Raw genomic sequence first — 22,500 nt, forward strand, 5'->3', positions numbered from 1 at the left:
ATACACATATACACATATACATATATATACACATACATATATACATACACATATACATACACACATACACATATACATACACATATACATATATATACATACATCTATATATAGATCTATATAGATGTATATACATCTATACATACATATATATACATATATACGGTCTTTGACACTACTCTGACGAGAGATGACTACTGTAGACTACACTACTGTACTATACTACACTACTGTACTATACTACTATACTACTATACTACACTACTGTACTATACTACTATACTACACTACTGTACTATACTACACTACTGTACTGTACTACTATACTACACTATTATACTACACTACTATACTACACTACTGTACTATACTACTATACTACACTACTGTACTATACTACACTACTATACTACTATACTACACTACTGTACTATACTACTATACTACACTACTATACTACACTACTGTACTATACTACTATACTACACTACTGTACTACACTACTGTACTATACTACTATACTACACTACTGTACTATACTACTATATTACACTACTGTACTATACTACTATACTACACTACTATACTACTATATTACACTACTGTACTATACTACTATACTACACTACTATACTGTACTATACTACACTACTGTACTATACTACTATATTACACTACTATACTACTGTACTATACTACTATACTATACTAATATACTACACTACTATACTACTATATTACACTACTATACTACACTACTATACTGTACTATACTACACTACTGTTCTATACTACTATATTACACGACTGTACTACACTACTATACTACACTACTATACTACTATATTACACTACTGTACTATACTACTATACTACACTACTATACTGTACTATACTACTATACTATACTACACTACTATATTACACTACTGTACTATACTACTATACTACACTACTATACTGTACTATACTACTACACTACTGTACTATACTACTATATTACACTACTGTTCTATACTACGATACTACACTACTAAACTGTACTATACTACTAAACTATACTACTATACTACACTACTGTACTATACTACTATACTACACTACTATACTACTATACTACACTACTGTACTATACTACTATACTACACTACTGTACTATACTACTATATTACACAACTGTACTATACTACACTACTATACTACTATACTGTACTATACTACTATACTACACTACTGTACTCTACTACTATACTACACTACTGTACTCTACTACACTACTGTACTATACAACACTACTATACAACACTACTATACTATACTATACTACTATACTACACTACTGTACTATACTACTATACTAAACTACTGTACTATACTACTATACTATACTACTATACTACACTACTATACTACACTACTGTACTATACTACACTACTGTACAATACTACTATACAACACTACTGTACTATACTACACTACTGTACTATACTACTATACTACTATACTACACTACTGTACAATACTACTATAGTACACTAATGTACTATACTACTATACTACACTACTATACTACTATACTACACTACTGTACTATACTGCTATACTACACTACTATACTACACTACTGTACTATACTACTATACTACTGTACTATACTACTGTACTATAATACTGTACTACACTACTATACTACTGTACTATACTACTGTACTATAATACTGTACTACACTACTATACTACTGTACTACACTACTATACTACTGTACTATACTACCGTACTACACTACTACACTACTGTACTACCCTACTATACTACTGTACTACACTACCATACTACTGTACTATAATACTGTACTACACTCGTCAGAAGGCCAGTATATTTTGTTTATCACTTTTCGTCGCGTGCCTCTCGGTTCGTCCTTCCCGCCGGTAGAGGGCGGTGTCGACCTCCTGGTCCCCCGCTGCTCTGAGGAGCGGGAGGAGGGGGAGGAGGAGGGGAGGAGGGGGAGGAGGAGGAGGAGGAGGAGGGGAGGGAGGAGGGGGAGGAGGAGCAGGAGGAGGAGGAGGAGGAGGAGGAGGGGAGGAGGAGGAGGCGGGGGAGGGGGAGGCGGGGGAGGAGGGGAGGAGGGGGAGGGGGAGGAGCAGGGGGAGGAGCAGGGGGAGGAGGGGAGGAGGGGGAGGCGGGGGAGGGGGAGGAGCAGGGGGAGGAGGGGAGGAGGGGGAGGCGGGGGAGGGGGAGGAGCAGGGGGAGGAGGGGAGGAGGGGGAGGCGGGGGAGGGGGAGGAGCAGGGGGAGGAGGGGAGGAGGGGAGGAGGCGGAAAGAGCGGAATAGGTTTCTGTGAAGGAAGGTCGTCAACGCGCCGCCGCGTCTCAGAATGTTGAATAAAACCCCGAGACGCCGATAAGGAACCTGGAGCTGCTGCTTCCGGCGCCGACATGTCGGGGAGGATCGACGGTAAACACGGTAAACACGGTAAACCTGCTAGCCTGTTAGCCTGCTAGCCTGTAGCCCGCTGTACGGACCGGACAGCCAGGCTGGTCTGGAGCTCCCAAGGCCGCATCACAGCAGCCCCTAACCTAACCCAACCCTAACCCTAACCCTAACCCTAGCTTAACCCTAACCCCGCTACCGCTACCGTCAGCTAGCCTAGCCACATTAGCTAGGACACAGTCAGAGTTTCTAGCCGTTGTTAGTCAGCTGTGTTCTAATAATGTCAGCTAGCTTGGTACTAGGTCACAACCCTAACCTACTGTACTAATCCTGACTCTGACCCTAACCTACTGTCCTAAGCCTAACCCTGACTCTGATCCTAACCTACTGTCCTAACCCTAACCTACTGTCCTAAGCCTAACCCTGACTCTGACCCTAAACTACTGTCCTAACCCTAACCTACTGTCCTAACCCTAACCCAAACTTGTGTGTGGTAACCCTGTTTAGCAGCACACATTTGGCTTGATTGTTGTTGTTTCAAGGACAGTTGGGGATTTAGAAGTGTGTGTGTGTGTGTGTGTGTGTGTGTGTGTGTGTGTGTGTGTGTGTGTGTGTGTGTGTGTGTGTGTGTGTGTGTGTGTGTGTGTCCTGTCAAGGCCTAAGCTACTTCCTTGTTATTGTAATTGTTTGAGTTTGTTCCTCTTCCTCTCCTGATGACGGGTAGACAGGCAGTCCTCATCCTCCTCTTCCTCTCCTGTCTCCTGATGACGGGTAGACAGGCAGTCCTCATCCTCCTCTTCCTCTCCTGTCTCCTGATGACGGGTAGCCAGGCAGTCCTCATCCTCCTCTTCCTCTCTTCCCATGACGAAGGCTCATTAGACCATACTGGATACATAATGAGGAAGTGGATAGTTAGATGGCTGTCTGTCTGTGACGCCTGTTGTGTTCTCCTGAGACAGGCAGACAGACAGGCCTTTGTGATCGTTGGTTCTGTTATTTGTCTACTCAGTAATGACTTGGGCTTAAGGCTGGTGTGTGTGTGTGTGTGTGTGTGTGTGTGTGTGTGTGTGTGTGTGTGTGTGTGTGTGTGTGTGTGTGTGTGTGTGTGTGTGTGTGTGTCTAATGCTTGGGCGTTCCCTCACCAGTGTTAGCTCGTAGATTAGATCTGCAAACTCAACCTCTTGGTGCAACAAGTCACTGTAGAAACACACAGTAACCATAGAAACCTAACCCTGGGGTGGCAGGTGTCTGGTTAGACCCCCCAGGAGGAGCGGATGTGAGCTGGTGACTGGCGTCATATCTAAGGCTCTGAACCCCTCACTGCTCCAACGGCGCCGAATGTGGCTGCCCTGTGCCCAGAGCTCTGTTCTCCCTTGGGGGTGTGGTGTGTGTGTGTGTGTGTGTGTGTGTGTGTGTTGTCTCAGGAGGGGTGTGCACGTGTCAAATTCCTACAATTGATGAGAATTGATTGCATGGCCAAATAAAGAGTCTTCTTCTTCTTCTAACCCTAGTAACCAAACCTAACCCTAGTAACTTAACTCTAACCATAGTAACCTAACCCTAATAACCTAACCCTAACCCTAGTAACTTAACCCTAGTAACCTAAACCTAACCCTAGTAACCTAACCCTAACCCTAGTAACCTAACCCTAACAACTTAACCCTAACCCTAGTAACCTAACCCTAGTAACCTAACCCTAACCCTAGTAACCTAACCCTAACCCTAATAACTTAACCCTAACCCTAGTAACCTAACCCTAACCCTAGTAACCTAACCCTAGTAACCTAACCCTAACCCTAACCTAACCCTATGTAACCAAGTTGAGATGTGATGGTGTGTCGTCTTGTCAGTAGGGTTAGGGGGGGTAACCATGGTAACTGAAGTGAGGTGACCACCGCCTGTAGTTGAGGTCACCTTCCACAGCAATGATGTCATCTGGTCCCTGCCCTGGTGTGTGTGTGTGTGTGTGTGTGTGTGTGGGGTGGCGGCCTTAGTGCAGACAGACAAACTCAATGCTGATCTGAAGCAGTTCTACAGAAGTTCATGTTTTCTGAAGATTGTGCTTTGCTTTTAACTCCCTCTCCTCTCCCCTCCCCTCTCCTCTCCTCTCCTCTCCTCTCCTCTCCTCTCCTCAGATTCCCAGAGGTCACACCTGTCTTCCTTCACGATGAAGTTGATGGATAAGTTTCACTCTCCTAAGATCAGGCGGACCCCCTCCAAGAAGACCAGCAAGCCCCCCTCAGAACTACACAACACCACAGAGAAACCTCCTAACAAGGTGTGTGTGTGTGTATATATGTAGTGTGTGTGTGTGTGTGTGTGTGTGTGTGTGTGAGCAGGCTAGAGGAGAAGGAGATGGTAAGTGCCTTGATACTGATATGGTACAGTTGATCATTGTGTGTGTGTGTGTGTGTGTGTGTGTGCAGGCTGTGAGCAGGCTGGAGGAGCAGCAGAAGGAGGTCCTCAGCGCACTACGGTACTTTAAGACCATCGTTGATAAAATGTTTCTGGACCAGAAGGTTCTGGAGATGCTGCCAGGCTCCGCCTCCAAGGTCCTGGAGGCTGTCCTGCCATTGGTCCAGCTGGAGCCCAGGTTACAGCACAGGTCTGTCTGTCTGTCTGTCAACCTGTCTGTCTGTTAACCTGTCTGTCTCTTAACCTGTCTGTTAACCTGTCTGTCTCTTAACCTGCCTATCTGTCTCTGTCTGTTAACCTGTTTGTCTGTCTGTTAATCTGTCTGTTAACCTGTTTGTCGGTTAACCTGTCTGTCTGTCTCTCTGTCTGTTTGTCTGTCTCTTTGTCTGTTAACATGTCTGTCTGTTAACCTGTCTGTCTGTCTGTAGCTCGTCAGTCTCTTCCTGTTTGGGGCGGGTCTACCAGAGTTTGGCCAACCTGATTGGCTGGTCGGACCAAGTCTTACTGGAGGGAGTCAATCTTGATGACAAGGAAACCATAGTAACTGTCACCACGGTGATTAAAGCTGTGCTGGATGGTGTCAAGGTAACGTCAACATCCCATAATACCCCCTGAGAACCAATCACATCTCAGCTCTAAGTCAGGTGTCAAAGTTAATTTATTTGTTTTCTGAAATGTGATTGGCTGTCCAGTATTGACTCTGACATGTGATTGGCTACAGGAGTTGGTGAAACTGACCATAGAGAAGCGGGAGCATCCATCACCAACGACCCCTCTCCAACCAGAAACTACCAGGTCACACACACACACACACACACACACACAAACCCTTATATACACACACACACACACACACAGACACACACACAAACCCTTATATACACACACACCCCTATACACACACACACCCCTATACACACACACACCCCTATACACACACACACACACACACACACACACCCCTATACACACACACACACACACACCTATACACACACCCCTATACACACACACACACACACCTATACACACAGCCCTATACACACACACACACACACACACACACCTATACCACCTGTCTCAGGTTAGGCATCCACCCCTCCTCCACCCTCATCCCTCCATCCACCTCTCCTCATCCCTCCATCCACCCCTCCTCCACCCTCATCCCTCCACCCTCATCCCTCCATCCACCCCTCCTCCACCCTCGTCCCTCCATCCACCTCTCCACCCTCATCCCTCCATCCACCCCTCCTCCACCCTCATCCCTCCATCCACCCCTCCTCATCCCTCCATCCACCCCTCCTCCACCCTCATCCCTCCATCCACCCTCATCCCTCCATCCACCCCTCCTCATCCCTCCATCCACCCCTCCTCCACCCTCATCCCTCCATCCACCCCTCCTCCACCCTCATCCCTCCATCCATCTCTCTAACCAGTATATTATAATCACCCTGCCTGTGTCTCTAGCTCTGAAGAGGCCAAGATGGCTGACCACAGGTCTCACTCACACCTGTCTTCCTCCCCTCCCCTCCCCCCCCCTCCCCTCTCCTCCCCTCCCCTCTCCTCCCCTCCATCCATCCATTGTAGGTCAGTCTGTAGTTAGCTTTGTGTTTTTCTGAAGCTCCTCGAGTAACATGTCTCTCCACCCCCCCCTCCCTCCCCCCCTCCTCCCTCCCCGTCCCCCCAGCCCTCCAGCTCTGCCTCCTAAGAAGCGTCAGTCGGCCGCCTCCCCCACCAGACCACCCACCAGCCTCAGGACACAGGTAGGACACACACACACACACACTAAGACACACACTAACATACTAACACACACACACACACACACACACACACACTAACACACACATACACACACACTAAGACACACACTAACATACTAACACACACACACACTAAGACACACACTAACACATACACACACACACACACACACACACAACCAGACTGTTTCAGTGTCTCAAATGTTTCTGAATTCAAAACAAAAGTAAAAATAAATAAATCTGTCAGATCATAACTATGGTGGACTAACCCTAACCTTGCCCTGTGATTGGCTTATGGTGCCCTGTGATTGGCTCATGGTGCCCTGTGATTGGCTCATGGTGCCCTGTGATTGGCAGGACTGTGAGTGTGTGCAGCGGAGGTTTTCCGGCAGCAGCCAATCGGTCGGGGGGGAGTCTCCTCGTCTGTCTCCAAGCAACAGCCTGGCCAAGCTCAGCCAATCAGACGAACAGCTGGACGCACTGGACCTGGACAGTGGACAGTGCTCACACAACACCAGCTGTGAGACTCTGGGTGAGACACACACACACACATACACACACACACACACACACACACACACACACACACAGTGTAGTGATGCCTCTCTCCCCCAGACATGGCGGACCAGTACGACCCAGATTATGACTTCCTGCACCAGGATCTGTCCAGCGTGGAGGGGGGAGGGGGGGGAGGGGGAGGGGGGATGCCTCAGCCCTGGCTCCTCCCCCCATTTGGCCACGCCCCCCGCCCTGCCGGAGAAGAAGCATCGCAGTGCCACGCCCGGCCCCACCTCCGGTTGCCATGACAGCCCTGGTGGAGGTCACATGACCCTGGAGCGCCACCCCTCCTTCTATGACAACATGACGGAGGAGGACGTGCCCCTCCCCCCCACGCCCCCCTTCCCCCTGCTCACGGGCGGCTGGGGGTCAGAGTTCAGCACCAGTGACAACACGGCCATCCCTCAGAGCCCGCCCCCGCTACCAGAGAAGAAGAGTCGCCATAGTGAGTATCCCCAAACACTAACTAACCCTAACCCAGCCCTAACCCTAACTAACCCAGCCCTATCCCTAACCCTCACCCTGGACTAATCCTAACCCAGCCCTAAACCTAACCCAGCCCTATCCCTAACCCTCACCCTGGACTAATCCTAACCCAGCCCTAACCCAGCCCTAACCCTAACTAAACCTAACCCAGCCCTAACACTAACCCAGCCCTAACCCTGAACTAACCCTAACACAGATCAGAGTAGATCAGATAAACCTCCCCTTTAACTAACCCTAACCCTCCTAACTTCCCCTTTTACTACTACAGAAGAAGACCGTAGTGTCATAATGTTCTCTCTCTCTCATTGCCTTGGCCTGATGTAACCTGTGTGTGTGTGTGTGTGTGTGTGTGTCAGTCCTGAAGTACATGCAGTTTGTGGAGGACTACTCGGAGCCTCAGCCGTGGTTGTTCTACCAGACGCCTCAGCAGAGCAGCAGCGTGTACGAGCAGCGCCAGCGCCACCTTCAGGAGACATACGGCTTCACCTCCCCCCTCCCCCCCCCCGCTCTGCCGCCCAAACAGAGACAGCTGGTGAGACACACACACACACATATACACACACAAACACACACACATACAGCCCCATACACACCCACACAGTCGTGCACACACACACACTCACACACACACACCTTACCACACACTGTGGTAGAACAGATGAATCTATTTCAGGAAGCTGCTTTTCTCAGAGTTGAGTCAGAGAGGAAGTTTGAGTTCATCCTCTCTCTCTCTCACACACACACACACACACACATATATACACACACACACACACACACATATATACACACACACACACACACACACACGCATATATACACACTGTCTCCTGGTAGATTGACCCTATACAGGAGTCCCGGTCCAGCCCTCCGTGTATGGGTTCCATCCTCAGCCTAAAGGGTCTCATAGGTTCCCAAAGATAACTTAGGCTGGTGGGGAACAGACTCACCCTGCTGTCAACCGTCTACTTCCAGGTTCACAGGTTCCCCTGCTGCTCTGTAACAGACCTACACATCAGAAGCCAGCATATGAAAGCCCCAGTGGTTAACGATGTGTGTGGTGTGGTTGCAGGAATTTAATTTATCGATGAGGACAATTCATCCAAAGGGGATATCTCAATAAAGTGGCTAGAATAACCATTCAGATCCTATGATGTAACATGCAGTTAAATCTAACTTTTTATAATTAACAAGGATAACACATCATCCTATGTGACAATTACAATACTAAGTAAAAATCTAATAAACTTTTCCTTTGTATACAGGGTTGTTCTTTATTAAAGCTTTAAGTGTTACAGCATGGCAATATAAGGCAGCAATAAAGTAATTTAAGAAATAAAACAAATTAAAGTAAATAAAATGAATAAAAGAACTGAAATCTTCCCCTCTCTGTCCCTTCTGTCTAACTTAGAGAGGCTCCATCCCCCATCGCCATTTGCACAACCACTGAATACTCTGGGTTCCTCTATCAGCCCTGCTGATTCCTCCAGAGCAGCACCCTGCCCTCAGCCCAGGGGCTTCACCCTGCCCTCAGCCCAGGGGCTTCACCCTGCCCTCAGCCCAGGGGGCTTCACCCTGCCCTCAGCCCAGGGGCTTCACCGTGCCCTCAGCCCAGGGGCTTCACCCTGCCCTCAGCCCAGGGGGCTTCACCCTGCCCTCAGCCCAGGGGGCTTCACCCTGCCCTCAGCCCAGGGGGCTTCACCCTGCCCTCAGCCCAGGGGGCTTCACCCTGCCCTCAGCCCAGGGGCTTCACCCTGCCCTCAGCCCAGGGGGCTTCACCCTGCCCTCAGCCCAGGGGCTTCACCGTGCCCTCAGCCCAGGGGGCTTCACCGTGCCCTCAGCCCAGGGGCTTCACCGTGCCCTCAGCCCAGGGGCTTCACCCTGCCCTCAGCCCAGGGGGCTTCACCCTGCCCTCAGCCCAGGGGGCTTCACCCTGCCCTCAGCCCAGGGGGCTTCACCCTGCCCTCAGCCCAGGGGGCTTCACCCTGCCCTCAGCCCAGGGGGCTTCACCCTGCCCTCAGCCCAGGGGGCTTCACCCTGCCCTCAGCCCAGGGGGCTTCACCCTGCCCTCAGCCCAGGGGCTTCACCCTGCCCTCAGCAGAGGGGCTTCGACCACTCACGCTTCCCAGTACAGGTGAAGCGGTCACTCAACCTCCAGCAAGCCTTTTAACCGAGTCCCGACCACAGACAGTTCTGGACAAGGATGGATAAGTCTCCAGGCAGCTAAGAGGGAGCCTACTCCCATACTAACAGCCATCCAGGCTGATATCTAAACTTTGGTCGTGGATATCCCGATCGGGCCAGACCTCCTGGTCTCTTAGGGATCCGTCCTCTTTGGAGTCTTATGGAAAATTCCCCTTGAGACGCACCTGACATCCCATTTTAGATTCTACCCCCCCCCCCCCCCCCCCCCACCTGTTCCTCCTGGAGCCGTCCTCTGAGCATCACTTTCTCACGTGAACATATCTGACCCCTCCTAAGCCATCTTGACACAGTCAGGCTCCTCTTTGTCTCTTTCCCTGATCAAAAACCATTGTTGTTCTGACTCAACCTAACTTTTCTCAGCCTTGTCAAATTCCCCTTTCTCTCTTTCCAATATCCAACCATTACATTTCAACTTTCCTCATTACTCATGGTTAAACAGATTAGTTTCATCATTTAAATCATAAAACATGTTAAACACCTTTTAACATTAATCAACCTTAAGTCATTCGGTTAGTTACATTTAATATCATTTCATTAGTTTACATTTGAATAGTTATATTTGTTGTTACATCATTAGTCATTCAGTATATCTTTATTGGTATTTTTATGTTTCGTTATTTAAATCATCAAGACGTATTAAACCATTATTACTCCTTAAACATGTTCATACATATTAGTACTCTAGTTCAATTTATCAAACCTCTTTCTCATTTCAACATTAATCAACCATAAATCGTTCTGTTACTTTTTACTCTGACGTCAAACTGTTAGTTACATTGTAAATAGATATATGCTTTACTTTATTAATAATCTCCATCTGGTATATGGCAGTGCTCACATTTACTGTTATTGGTTACATTGCTTTATTTTAGACACTTATTGCTGCATATAGACTCGCCTGATTCATACTACAGAAGTAATATGGCCTCCAGCTCCTCCCAGCTGTGGTCCACCACTCGGTTCATCCAAGTCCAGCTGTGGATAATCCATTTCGCAGAGGAGATCAAAGAAACATGGTGGCTGTTCCCCCGTCTGGTCCCCCCGTCTGATCCCCCCGTCTGGATCCCCCCATCTGGATTGGGAGCTGGCATTGCCGCCGCCTCTGAACCCACCTGCTTTTCCGCAGGGATAGTTACCTCTGGAGCGGTACAGGGATAGTTACCTCTGGAGCGGTACAGGGATAGTTACCTCTGGAGCGGAAATCGACAGTGAAACCCTCAGGAGAAAGGTCGATAACCCCATCATCTTCTCGACCCTTCAGCTCAATAAACCCCCTTATCCTGTTTCCTCCTACGAGCCGAGCTCCTGGTTCTACTGGGCTTGGGCTCTAGTATGAAGCCACCAGGTGGGGACGGCTCCCTGGTCTCTCCCGCTGCTCTGGTCTCTCCCGCTGCCCATGTGGTGTTGACATCTCTTCCCCTGCCACGGCCTCGCTGCATCAAATCCCTCTTCTGAAGCTCGGAGTGGCATTCTCAGGTGGCGACGCAGGTCAGGGGAGGGCCAGATTTCCGACAACACACACACATACAATCACCGGCCACTTTATTAGGTACACCTGTTCAACTGCTCGTTAACGCAAATATCTAATCAGCCAATCATATGGAACAGCAACTTAATGCATTAAGGCATGTAGACCTGGTCAAGACGACCTGCTGAAGTTCAAACCGAGCATCAGAATGGGGAAGAAAGGTGATTTAAGTGACTTTGAACGTGGCATAGTTGGTGCCAGACGGGCTGGTCTGAGTATTTCAGAAACTGCTGATCTACTGGGATTTTCACCCACAACCATCTGTAGGGTTTACAGAGAATGGTCCGAAAAAGAGAAAATATCCAGTGAGCGGCAGTTCTCTGGGCGAAAATGCCTTGTTGATGTCAGAGGAGAATGGCCAGACTGGTTCGAGATGATAGAAATGCAACAGTAACTCAAATTACCACTCGTTACAACCAAGGTATGCAGAAGACCATCTCTGAACGCACAACACGTCGAACCTTGAAGCAGATGGGCTACAGCAGCGGAAGACCACACCGGGTGCCACTCTTGTCAGCTAAGAACAGGAAACTGAGGCTACAATTCGCACGGGCTCACCAAAATTGGACAATAGAAGATTGGAAAAACATTGCCTGGTCTGATGAGTCTCGATTTCTGCTGCGACATTCAGATGGTAGGGTCAGAATTTAGCGTAAACAACATAAAAGCATGGATCCATCCTGCCTTGTATCAACGGTTCAGGCTGGTGGTGGTGGTGGTGTAATGCTGTGGGGGATATTTTCTTGGCACACTTTGGGCCCCTTAGTACCAATTGAGCATCGTTTAAACGCCACAGCCTACCTGAGTATTGTTGCTGACCATGTCCATCCCTTTATGACCACAGTGTACCCATCTTCTGATGGCTACTTCCAGCAGGATAGCGTGCCATGTCACGAAGCTCACATCATCTCAAACTGGTTTCTCCAATGGCCTCCACAGTCACCAGATCTCAATCCAATAGAGCACCTTTGGGATGTGGTGGAATGGGAGATTCGCATCATGGATGTGCAGCCGACAAATCTGTAGCATCTGTGTGATGCTATCATGTCAATATGGACCAAAATCTCTGAGGAATGTTTCCAGCACCTTGTTGAATCTATGCCACAAAGAATTAAGGCAGTTCTGAAGGCAAAAGGGGGTCCAACCCGGTACTAGCAAGGTGTACCTAATAAAGTGGCCGGTGAGTGTATATATATACACACACACATATATACACACACACACACACCGGTATTGTTACTACTGTTATTATCCAGTTTCACTATGAAGTCTAACACTTCATCATATTCACTAGCTCTCCATGTCTGTCCATATGACTCACCTGGTGGTTTACAGCAGATTGACTCAGTCTGAACTGAAGTGGAGTCGCTGCAGAATGGAGAGAAGTAGATCAACGCTGTGGGAGCAGGAGCCGGTTAGGGTTGGTTTAGGGTTGGTTAGGGTTAGTTTAGGGTTGGTTAGGGTTAGTTTAGGGTTACGGTTAGGGTTAGTTAGGGTTAGTTTAGGGTTAGGGTTAGTTAGGGTTAGGGTTAGTTTAGGGTTAGGTTAGGGTTAGTTAGGGTTAGGGTTAGTTTAGGGTTAGGGTTAGTTAGGGTTAGTTTAGGGTTAGGGTTAGTTAGGGTTAGGGTTAATTAGGGTTAGGGTTAGTTTAGGGTTAGTTAGGGTTAGTTTAGGGTTAGTTTCACAGTCCAACCTCCTCAGTCTCTTCATGTATTTGGCTCATCTCTCTTTCATCGTGTCATCAAATCTCCCTCTGCCCCCCCTCTCTCTCTGCCCCCCCCCTCTCTCTGCCCCCCCCACAGAGGTAACTAACTGTATTCACTCAGCACAGTGTCTTTCTATTAACTGTTGCTATTGTAACCCTGTCTGTCTGTCTGTCTGTCTGTCTCAGAGCTTCTCTCTCCTGATTGGTTAGTTCTCTGAAACTTTACTAACTAATAAACTCTCTTTCTCTCCTGTCTTTCCTTTTCTGTCTTCCTGTCTTCTCTCCAGACCTCCTCCTCCCCCTCCTCCTCTTCTCTCTGCTGCCCCTCCTCCTCTCTGGCTGTAGCCCAGGAAGGGGGAGGAGCTTCTCTCTGCCTCTCCACCTCTAACTCCTCCCTCTGCCGCCAGGCCTCGCTGACCACGCCCTTGGTGAGTGATGTCATACAGTAATGTAACCAATCATCAGTCTGGCTCTAGGAGAGGCTCCTCCCTCTCCTGGTACTGCACCACCTGACCTCCACAGTCTGTTAACTACAACAGCTTGACTAGTTCCTGTAGTAAGAATAGGATCACACACACACACACACTCTCTCACACGCACGCACGCTCGCTCGCTCTCTGTCTCTCTCTCTCTCTGTGTGTCTCTGGGCATTGTAGTTCTCTATCATGTGTATGGACCTAGGTGTTGTAGTTCCATATGGTGTGTGGGACCTGGGTGTTGTAGTTCCATATTGTCTGTGGGACCTGGGTGTTGTAGTTCTGTGTGGACACACCTCCACCACCGTCGTGACGCTGTTTTAACCTGGACCAGGACCGTTCTAACTCCTGACACCAGGACCACAGCTCATAATCACATCACAGAGATGATCAGAGAGAATCACAGAGAATTTCTCCTCATGTTTGTTGTTTTAACTGGAAGACAGTAGTATTGGGGGTCTTGGTGTAGCTGAACCACTAACTCACTAGCCTAACTGAACCCTAGTAGTAGTATTACCACCCAGATTAGATTCTTAACCACTGTGTGTGTGTGTGTGTGTGTGTGTGTGTGGCAGGACTCCAGTGTGATAGATGAGTGTTTGGAGGGGCCAGCCTCGGAGAGCCTCCTGGACCAGCTGGAGAACAGGTAACCGTAGTAACGTCTAGAGCACAATACTGAAAATATGTTTTCTTCTCATTCTATGATGTCAACATGTCTCCATCTCAGGGGCTCAATACACTGCATGGTCAGGATCAGAATGAAACTGAAAGCTTGTGTGTGTGGTGTGTGTGGTGTGTGTGGTGTGTGTGGTGTGTGTGTGTGTGTGTGTGTGTGTGTGTGTGTGTGTGTGTGTGTGTGTGTTTTTTTTGTTCCCCCGGGCCAGCAGGGGGCAGCAGTCAGAGGCTGGGCAGAGCAGTGAGGAGCACCAGGAGCTGTCTCTCATCGACCACACAGAGATCATGTCCCGGATCACACTCAAACAGGAGGTAGGCCTAATCCTGCCCTAACCGTAAACCTACTCTAATCCAACCCTAACCCTGCCTTAACCCTAACCCTGCCCTAACCCTAAACCTGCCCTCATCCTAACCCTGCCCTAACCGTAAACCTGCTCTAACCCAACCCTAACCCCAACCCTAACCCTGCCTTAACCCTAAACCTGCTCTAACCCAACCCCAACCCTAACCCTGCCCTAACCCTAAACCTGCTTTAACCCAACCCTAACCATAACCTTGCCCTAACTCCTAAACCTGCTCTAACCATAACCCTGCCCTAAACCTGCCCTAAGCCTAACCCCAACCATAACCCTGCCCTAAACCTGCCCTAAGCCTAACCCCAACCATAACCCTGCCCTAAACCTGCCCTAAGCCTAACCCCAACCATAACCCTGCCCTAAGCCTAACCCCAACCATAACCCTGCCCTAAGTCTAACCCCAACCATAACCCTGCCCTAAGCCTAACCCCAACCATAACCCTGCCCTAAGCCTAACCCCAACCATAACCCTGCCCTAAGCCTAACCCCAACCATAACCCTGCCCTAACCCTAACCCCAACCATAACCCTGCCCTAACCCTAACCCCAACCATAACCCTGCCCTAAGCCTAACCCCAACCATAACCCTGCCCTAAACCTGCCCTAAGCCTAACCCCAACCATAACCCTGCCCTAAACCTGCCCTAACCCTAACCCTAACCCTAACCTGCTCTAACCATAACCCTGCCCTAAGCCTAACCCCAACCCTACTCTAACAGGAGGGTAACTTCCAGGTTCTCAAGCACGCTTTAAAGGTCTGGAGTGACACTTCCCTGCTTCCTTTGTCATGATGTTATTTGGGGACATCTATGAATATAATAAACACCAAAAAGGTATGAGAAATGTATTACATTGCAATTTGGAGATATATCAATCTAAACATTTTCCAGCATATTCAATCACTGTGCGGGATCAACGCAGGGAGAAACCTTTCTGGATGTTTCTCTGCTCATCAACCAATCAGAAAGTTGTTTCTGCACATTATCCTCCCCGTTATCAGCCAGCAGGAGCTAAATAGTTGTTAATTAAAGGACAGAACTTTAACACATCTAATAGATGAATGTCAAGCCAGCTACATTTGAAACAAACATGCTACTGCACTAGCTAACATTAGTTAGGGTTGATCCGCTCGGCTGTGGTTGATCTGGTAAACAGGCTAGGGTTAGAAGGGTTAGGGTTAGGGTTGTGGTTGATCTGGTAAACAGGCTAGGGTTAGAAGGGTTAGGGTTAGGGCTGTGGTTGATCTGGTAAACAGGCTAGGGTTAGAAGGGTTAGGGTTAGGGCTGTGGTTGATCTGGTAAACAGGCTAGGGTTAGAAGGGTTAGGGTTAGGGTTGTGGTTGATCTGGTAAACAGGCTAGGGTTAGAAGGGTTAGGGTTAGGGTTGTGGTTGATCTGGTAAACAGGCTAGGGTTAGAAGGTAAGTTTGGTTGTGGTGTGTTTTATCATACTTATTGACACAAAACACAATTGGAACCATTTAATGTCGACTTTCCAGACCTTTAATATTGTTGTATGGTTTTATCAGGATAGAGTGATTTATATGCTCCTGCATGTCATGGGATTATTTTACTTAATCATCCTTTTACAACCCACTCTGTGTGTGTGTGTGTGTGTGTGTGTGTGTGTGTGTGTGTAACAGAATGATGATGGACCAGACGTCAGAGCTGGGTCAGTGGATATTCTGTTGGTTCACGCGACACAAACAGACCGCAAAGGTACGTCTGACTGCTTCCTGTACTCTATTAACTATCCCAGCACACATGACAAGGTGTGTGTGTGATGCAGGGTTGTGTGTGTGATGCAGGGTTGTGTGTGTGATGCAGGGTTGTGTGTGTGTGTGTGTGTGTTACAGATCTGGTGTTGTACTGTGAGGCGTTCCTGACCACATACAGAACGTTCATCACCCCAGAGGACCTCATCAAGAAGCTGCACTATAGATATCCTTTCTGCTGTGTGTGTGTGTGTGTGTGTGTGTGTGTGTGTGTGTGTGAGAGTGTGAGTTACCTTCAGTAAAGTGTGTGTTGAGTGTTGAACAGGAAAAGAGAAGTGACAGATATATACACTGAATACTGCCCGTTGTGGTTGTGGTTGATGTGGTTGTGGTTGATGTTGTGGTTGTGGTTGTTAACTGGCCAGCACATACAGCAGGTTCTGTCAGAGCCCAGACAGCTTCAACGAGAGAGTCAGTAAAAACACCTTCTTTGTCCTGGTGAGGGTGGTGGATGAGCTGTGGTGAGTCTCTGACCTCCTGTGGTTAACTAGTCTTGTGGATAACTAGTTCTGTGGTTAACTAGTCCTGTGGTTAACTAGTGGTTAATTAGTGGTTAACTAGTCCTGTGGTTAACTATTCCTGTGGTTAACCAGTGATGTGGTTGACTACTGGTTAACTGTGGTTAAATGGTTGACTGTGTTAACTAGTGGTTAACTGTGGTTAACTGTGGTTGTGATGCAGTGCAGTGGAGCTGACGGAGGACATTGTGAGGCAGCTGATGGAGCTGGTGTTCAGGCTGGTGATTGGAGGAGAGCTCAGTCTGGCCCGCCTCCTCCGCAAGAACATCCTGGACAAGTTTGAGCAGAAGAAGCAGCTTCGCTACACGCCCTTCTACACCCCACTGGCCGCCCGGGGCGTGGCTGCTAGGTAGCCTGACCTCTGACTCCTGACCCCTAACACTGACCTCTGACCTAGCTTCACACCCTTTTACGTGCTGCCGGCCTCTAGTTATTGACCCTCTTCTCTCATTTCCTTTCCTGTCTCCAGACCAGGGACGCTGCACGACTTCCGCAGCCACGAGGTCGCTGATCAGCTGACTCTCCTGGACGCTGAGCTCTTCTACAAGATCGAGGTAGACCCTCCCTTTCCTGTGTTGTGACTCCGCCTCCTGTGTTGTGACTCCGCCTCCTGTGTTGTGACTCCGCCTCCTGTGCTGTGACTCCGCCCCTGTGGTAGATCCCTGAGGTGTTGCTGTGGGCGAAGGAGCAGAAGGAGGAAAAGAGCCCCAACCTGACCCAGTTCACAGAACACTTCAACAACATGTCCTACTGGTACGGCCTGCTCTATCTGTCTGTAGTCTAGAACTAGTCTAGAACTGTAGACTAGTCTAGTCTAGAACTGTAGTCTATTACTGTAGTTTATAACTGTAGTCTATTACTGTAGTCTATAGCTGTGTAGTGTATGACTGTAGTTTATAACTGTAGTCTATAACTACAGTGTTATAGTAGTATAACTGTGTCTGTCTCCTGCAGGGTAGTATAGTTATATAGTTACAGTTATATAGTTAGTTTTGTAGTTATACTTATGGTTATGTAGTTATAGTTATAGTAGTACAACTGTGTCTGTCTCCTGCAGGGTTCGCTCCATCATCATTGTGCAGGAGAAAGCCCAGGACAGGGAAAAGCTCCTCCTGAAATTCATCAAAATTATGAAGGTTTGATTTCAAATATGAATCCTTTCATCCAAACAATCAGTCAATTGTTTCTAACCTCTGAAGCCTTTTTAAATGTTGCATATTTTTAGAAGAGTTGTCTGTCCTCCTGCAACTGTTGTTGTTGTTACTGCTGTAGCTGTAGTCTATAACTAGTCTATAACTAGACTATAACTGTAGTCTATAACTGTAGTCTATAACTAGACTATAACTGTAGTCTATAACGGTACAGTCTCTTACTGTAGTCTATAACTGTATAGTCTATAACTGTAGTCTATAACTAGTCTATAACTGTAGTCTATAACTGTATAGTCTATAACTAGTCTATAACTGTATAGTCTAGAACTGAAGTCTATAACTGTCTGTCCTCCTGCAGCACCTCCGCAAGCTCAACAACTTCAACTCGTACCTGGCCATCCTGTCAGCCCTGGACTCCGCCCCCCTCAGGAGGCTGGACTGGCAAAAACAAACCTCAGAGGTCAGCTTGTTGATGTTGTTGTTGTTGTTGATGTTGTTGATATTGTTGTGGTTGTTGTCAGGTCTAGTTGTATGACTGGTTGTTGTGGTTGTGGTTGTCAGGTCTGGTTGTATGACTGGTTGTTGTGGTTGTTGTCAGGTCTGGTTGTATGACTGGTTGTTGTGGTTGTGGTTGTGGTTGTTGTGGTCGTGGTTACCAGGTCTGGTTGTATGACTGGTTGTTGTGGTTGTTGTCAGGTCTAGTTGTATGACTGGTTGTTGTGGTTGTCAGGTCTGGTTGTATGACAGGTTGTTGTGGTTGTCAGGTCTGGTTGTATGACTGGTTGTTGTGGTTGTCAGGTCTGGTTGTATGACTGGTTGTTGTGGTTGTATGACTGGTTGTTGTGGTTGTGGTTGTCAGGTCTGTTTGTATGACTGGTTGTTGTGGTTGTCAGGTCTGGTTGTATGACTGGTTGTTGTGGTTGTATGACTGGTTGTTGTGGTTGTGGTTGTCAGGTGTGGTTGTATGACTGGTTGTTGTGGTTGTATGACTGGTTGCTGTGGTTGTGGTTGTCAGGTCTGGTTGTATGACTGGTGGTTGTGGTTGTATGACTGGTTGTGGTTGTCAGGTCTGGTTGTATCACTGGTTGTTGTATGACTGGTTGTTGTGGTTGTGGTTGCCAGGGGCTGGAGGAGTACTGCTCATTAATAGACAGCTCCTCGTCCTTCCGCGCCTACAGATCAGCGTTGGCTGATGTGGAGCCTCCCTGTATACCCTACCTGTAAGTCCTACACCCTACATACTACACCCTACCTGTAAGCCCTCCACCCTCCACACCACACCCTACACACTACACCCTACCTGTAAGTCCTATACCCTACACCCTACCTGTAAGTCCTACACCCTACACACTACCTGTAAGCCCTACACACTACCTGTAAGCCCTACACACTACACCCTACACACTACCTGTAAGTCCTACACACTACACATTACACACTACACACAACACACTCCATGTATACCCTACCTGAAAGTCACAGCCAATATACCAACCCTAACTCCTGTCTGTCTGACTGTCTTACCTGTCTGTTTCCTAAGCTGTCTGTCTGTCTATCTGTTTCCTAACCTGTCTGTGTCAGGGGTCTGATCCTGCAGGACCTGACGTTCGTCCACCTGGGGAACCCTGACCTCCTGCAGGAGAAGGTCAACTTCTCCAAACGCTGGCAGCAGTTCAACATCCTGGACAGCATGAGACGCTTCCAACAGGTGTACGTAGGAGGGGCAGGGTTAGGGCTAGGGCTAAGGTTAGGGTTAGGGCTAAGGTTAGGGTTAGGGCTAGGGTTAGAGTTAGTGTTACATAGAGTGGGTTAGGGTTAGATAGGGTGTGTGTTTTTGACGTGTGTGTGTGTGTGTGTGTGTGTGTCTCCAGGCATTATGACCTGAAGCACAACGAGGAGATTGTGTCGTTCTTCAACGACTTCAGCGACCACCTGGCGGAGGAGGCGCTGTGGGAGCTGTCACTCAGGATCAGACCCCGCCCTGTCACACAACGCATCCACAGGACCTGAACACCCCTTCAGACTGGGGGGTGTGTGTGTGTGTGTGTGTGTGTGTGTGTGTGTGTGTGTGTGTGTGTGAGAGAGTGTGTGTGAGAGAGTGTGTGTGAGAGAGTGTGTGTGAGAGTGTGTGTGTTCAACCTCGTCATGAGGGATGTTCTCAGTTGACACTTTTCTATTGGCCAGACAGACTGTGATGTCACAGGCCTGGTGCAGAGGTCTGAGATGCACAAAAAAGATAAAAGACTGAATTTTGTAATAAAACTGTTTTTTAAGAAGTGTTTGAATGTTTGATGTCTATTTGACCGATACAATGGGTTAGTGCTACACCCTACACCCTACACCCTACCTGGGCCAGAGTCAGGCTGACAGGTCTGGACGCGCAGAAGACTGGTTCTGAAATGGTTCAGGTCTGATTAGTCTGGACTCAAACCAGCCACTGAGAGCACATCCAGCCTGTTAAACACTGAGGTCTAGTCATACTATGAACTGTTAACCCAGACCAGACCCAGACCAGACCCAGACCCAAACCCAGACCAGTGGTTTGGAAAAGTGCACTTCCATAATAAACTAAAATGTACTGAAACATTCAAGACCATCCTGAATGACGCTTCACTTACCGTGTGAACTGTTTGTGTTAAATACGGCCAGCAGAGGGAGCTCGCATCTCGCATGTTCATGTCTCCACGACAACAGACCCCACTAGTCGAACACCGTGTATCTGATTCAGACAGCAGGAGTCGATCACAGAGCAGACTGATCTGTCGTATGAACAGGAGTGGAACGTCCCGCCGGGCTGCAAGAAAACTGAATAAACCCGCTGGAGTTTCTTCAGGTGAGGCTGGCCGCTAACAGGCTAACAGGCTAACAGACTAACAGACTCTCTGCTCATGTCGTTTATTTGTCGTTATTGAATCCAAGGAGAAAAGCAACGAAGCAGCTCGACAACATCAACAACAACAGAATATCAATCAAATAGAACCAGTAAATCCAGTCAAAATCAAACCTCCAGAATGTTTAGCAGCAGCGGAGGGAGAGAAGTGTCGCTGAGCCATTTATTGGTGTTTGCAGGACGGATCTAGTCGGCTGTGTCCACCCTGGTCCTGCCTAGTCCACCTGGTCCTACCTGGTCCTGCCTGGTCCACCCTGGTCCTGCCTGGTCCACCCTGGTCCTGTCTGGTCCTGCCTGGTCCTGCCTGGTCCACCTGGTCCTACCTGGTCCTGCCTGGTCCACCCTGGTCCTGCCTGGTCCACCCTGGTCCTGCCTGGTCCACCCTGGTCCTGTCTGGTCCACCCTGGTCCTGTCTGGTCCTGCCTGGTCCACCCTGGTCCTGTCTGGTCCACCCTGGTCCTGCCTGGTCCACCCTGGTCCTGTCTGGTCCACCCTGGTCCTGCCTGGTCCACCCTGGTCCTGTCTGGTCCACCCTGGTCCTGCCTGGTCCACCCTGGTCCACCCCGGTCCTGTCCTGTCCTGTCCTGTCCTGTCCTGTCCTGTCCTGCCCGGTCCAGCGGCCATGCCTGTGACGGCGGAGGTGGACGTGGTGCTGCTGCTGCTGGCCGGTCTGTCTCTGACCTCCCGGCTGTACGGGATCAACTCCCCCAGAGCCGTGGTGTGAGTCTGCTACACCTGCTGTGTGTGTGTGTGTGTGTGTGTGTGTGTGTGTGTGTGTGTTCCAGGTTTGATGAGGTGTGTGTGTGTGTGTGTGTGTGTGTGTGTTCCAGGTTTGATGAGGTGTGTGTGTGTGTGTGTTACAGGTTTGATGAGGTGTGTGTGTGTTCCAGGTTTGATGAGGTGTGTGTGTGTGTTCCAGGTTTGATGAGGTGTGTGTGTGTGTGTGTGTGTGTGTGTGTGTTCCAGGTGTGATGAGGTGTGTGTGTGTGTTCCAGGTTTGATGAGGTGTGTGTGTGTGTGTGTTCCAGGTTTGATGAGGTGTGTGTGTGTGTGTGTGTGTGTGTGTGTTCCAGGTTTGATGAGGTGTGTGTGTGTTCCAGGTTTGATGAGGTGTGTGTGTGTGTGTTCCAGGTTTGATGAGGTGTGTGTGTGTGTTCCAGGTTTGATGAGGTGTGTGTGTGTGTGTGTTCCAGGTTTGATGAGGTGTGTATGTGTGTGTTCCAGGTTTGATGAGGTGTGTGTGTGTGTGTGTGTTCCAGGTTTGATGAGGTGTGTGTGTGTTCCAGGTTTGATGAGGTGTGTGTGTGTGTGTGTGTGTGTGTGTGTGTGTGTGTTCCAGGTTTGATGAGGTGTGTGTGTGTGTGTGTGTGTGTGTGTTCCAGGTTTGATGAGGTGTGTGTGTGTGTGTGTGTTCCAGGTTTGATGAGGTGTGTGTGTGTGTGTTCCAGGTTTGATGAGGTGCGTGTGTGTGTGTTCCAGGTTTGATGAGGTGTGTGTGTGTGTGTGTGTGTGTGTGTGTGTGTGTGTGTGTGTGTTCCAGGTTTGATGAGGTGTGTGTGTGTGTGTGTTCC

The 22,500-nt window shown here is 48.6% G+C and overlaps 2 protein-coding genes across 2 annotated transcripts in view; both read left to right on the plus strand.

Annotated features, from left to right (window-relative positions):
- Positions 1-2,328: 2,328 nt before the first annotated feature.
- Positions 2,329-20,315, plus strand: rapgef1a (Rap guanine nucleotide exchange factor (GEF) 1a). The gene is given in 24 exon segments (XM_083674044.1): positions 2,329-2,474; positions 4,568-4,710; positions 4,859-5,037; positions 5,276-5,432; positions 5,569-6,249; positions 6,325-6,344; positions 6,535-6,610; positions 6,968-7,142; positions 7,226-7,308; positions 7,310-7,613; positions 8,011-8,186; positions 14,144-14,214; positions 14,453-14,555; positions 16,239-16,314; positions 16,452-16,536; positions 16,739-16,831; positions 17,052-17,237; positions 17,358-17,442; positions 17,547-17,641; positions 17,946-18,024; positions 18,398-18,499; positions 19,162-19,259; positions 19,621-19,749; positions 19,911-20,315. Coding segments are annotated over 24 exon segments (3,372 nt in total). The 5' UTR covers positions 2,329-2,437; the 3' UTR covers positions 20,050-20,315.
- Positions 20,316-20,713: 398 nt separating this feature from the next.
- pomt1 (protein-O-mannosyltransferase 1) overlaps positions 20,714-22,500 on the plus strand; it is an 8,387-nt gene continuing 6,600 nt past the window's right edge. The window contains exons 1-2 of the mRNA XM_083673892.1: positions 20,714-20,872; positions 21,109-21,649. Coding sequence (XP_083530018.1) covers positions 21,552-21,649 — 98 coding nt within the window. The 5' untranslated portion in view covers positions 20,714-20,872; positions 21,109-21,551. The remainder of the gene's footprint in view (positions 20,873-21,108; positions 21,650-22,500) is intronic.

The sequence above is a fragment of the Argentina silus genome (genome assembly GCF_951799395.1).
Source record: "Argentina silus genome assembly, chromosome: 7".
NCBI lineage: Eukaryota > Metazoa > Chordata > Actinopteri > Argentiniformes > Argentinidae > Argentina > Argentina silus.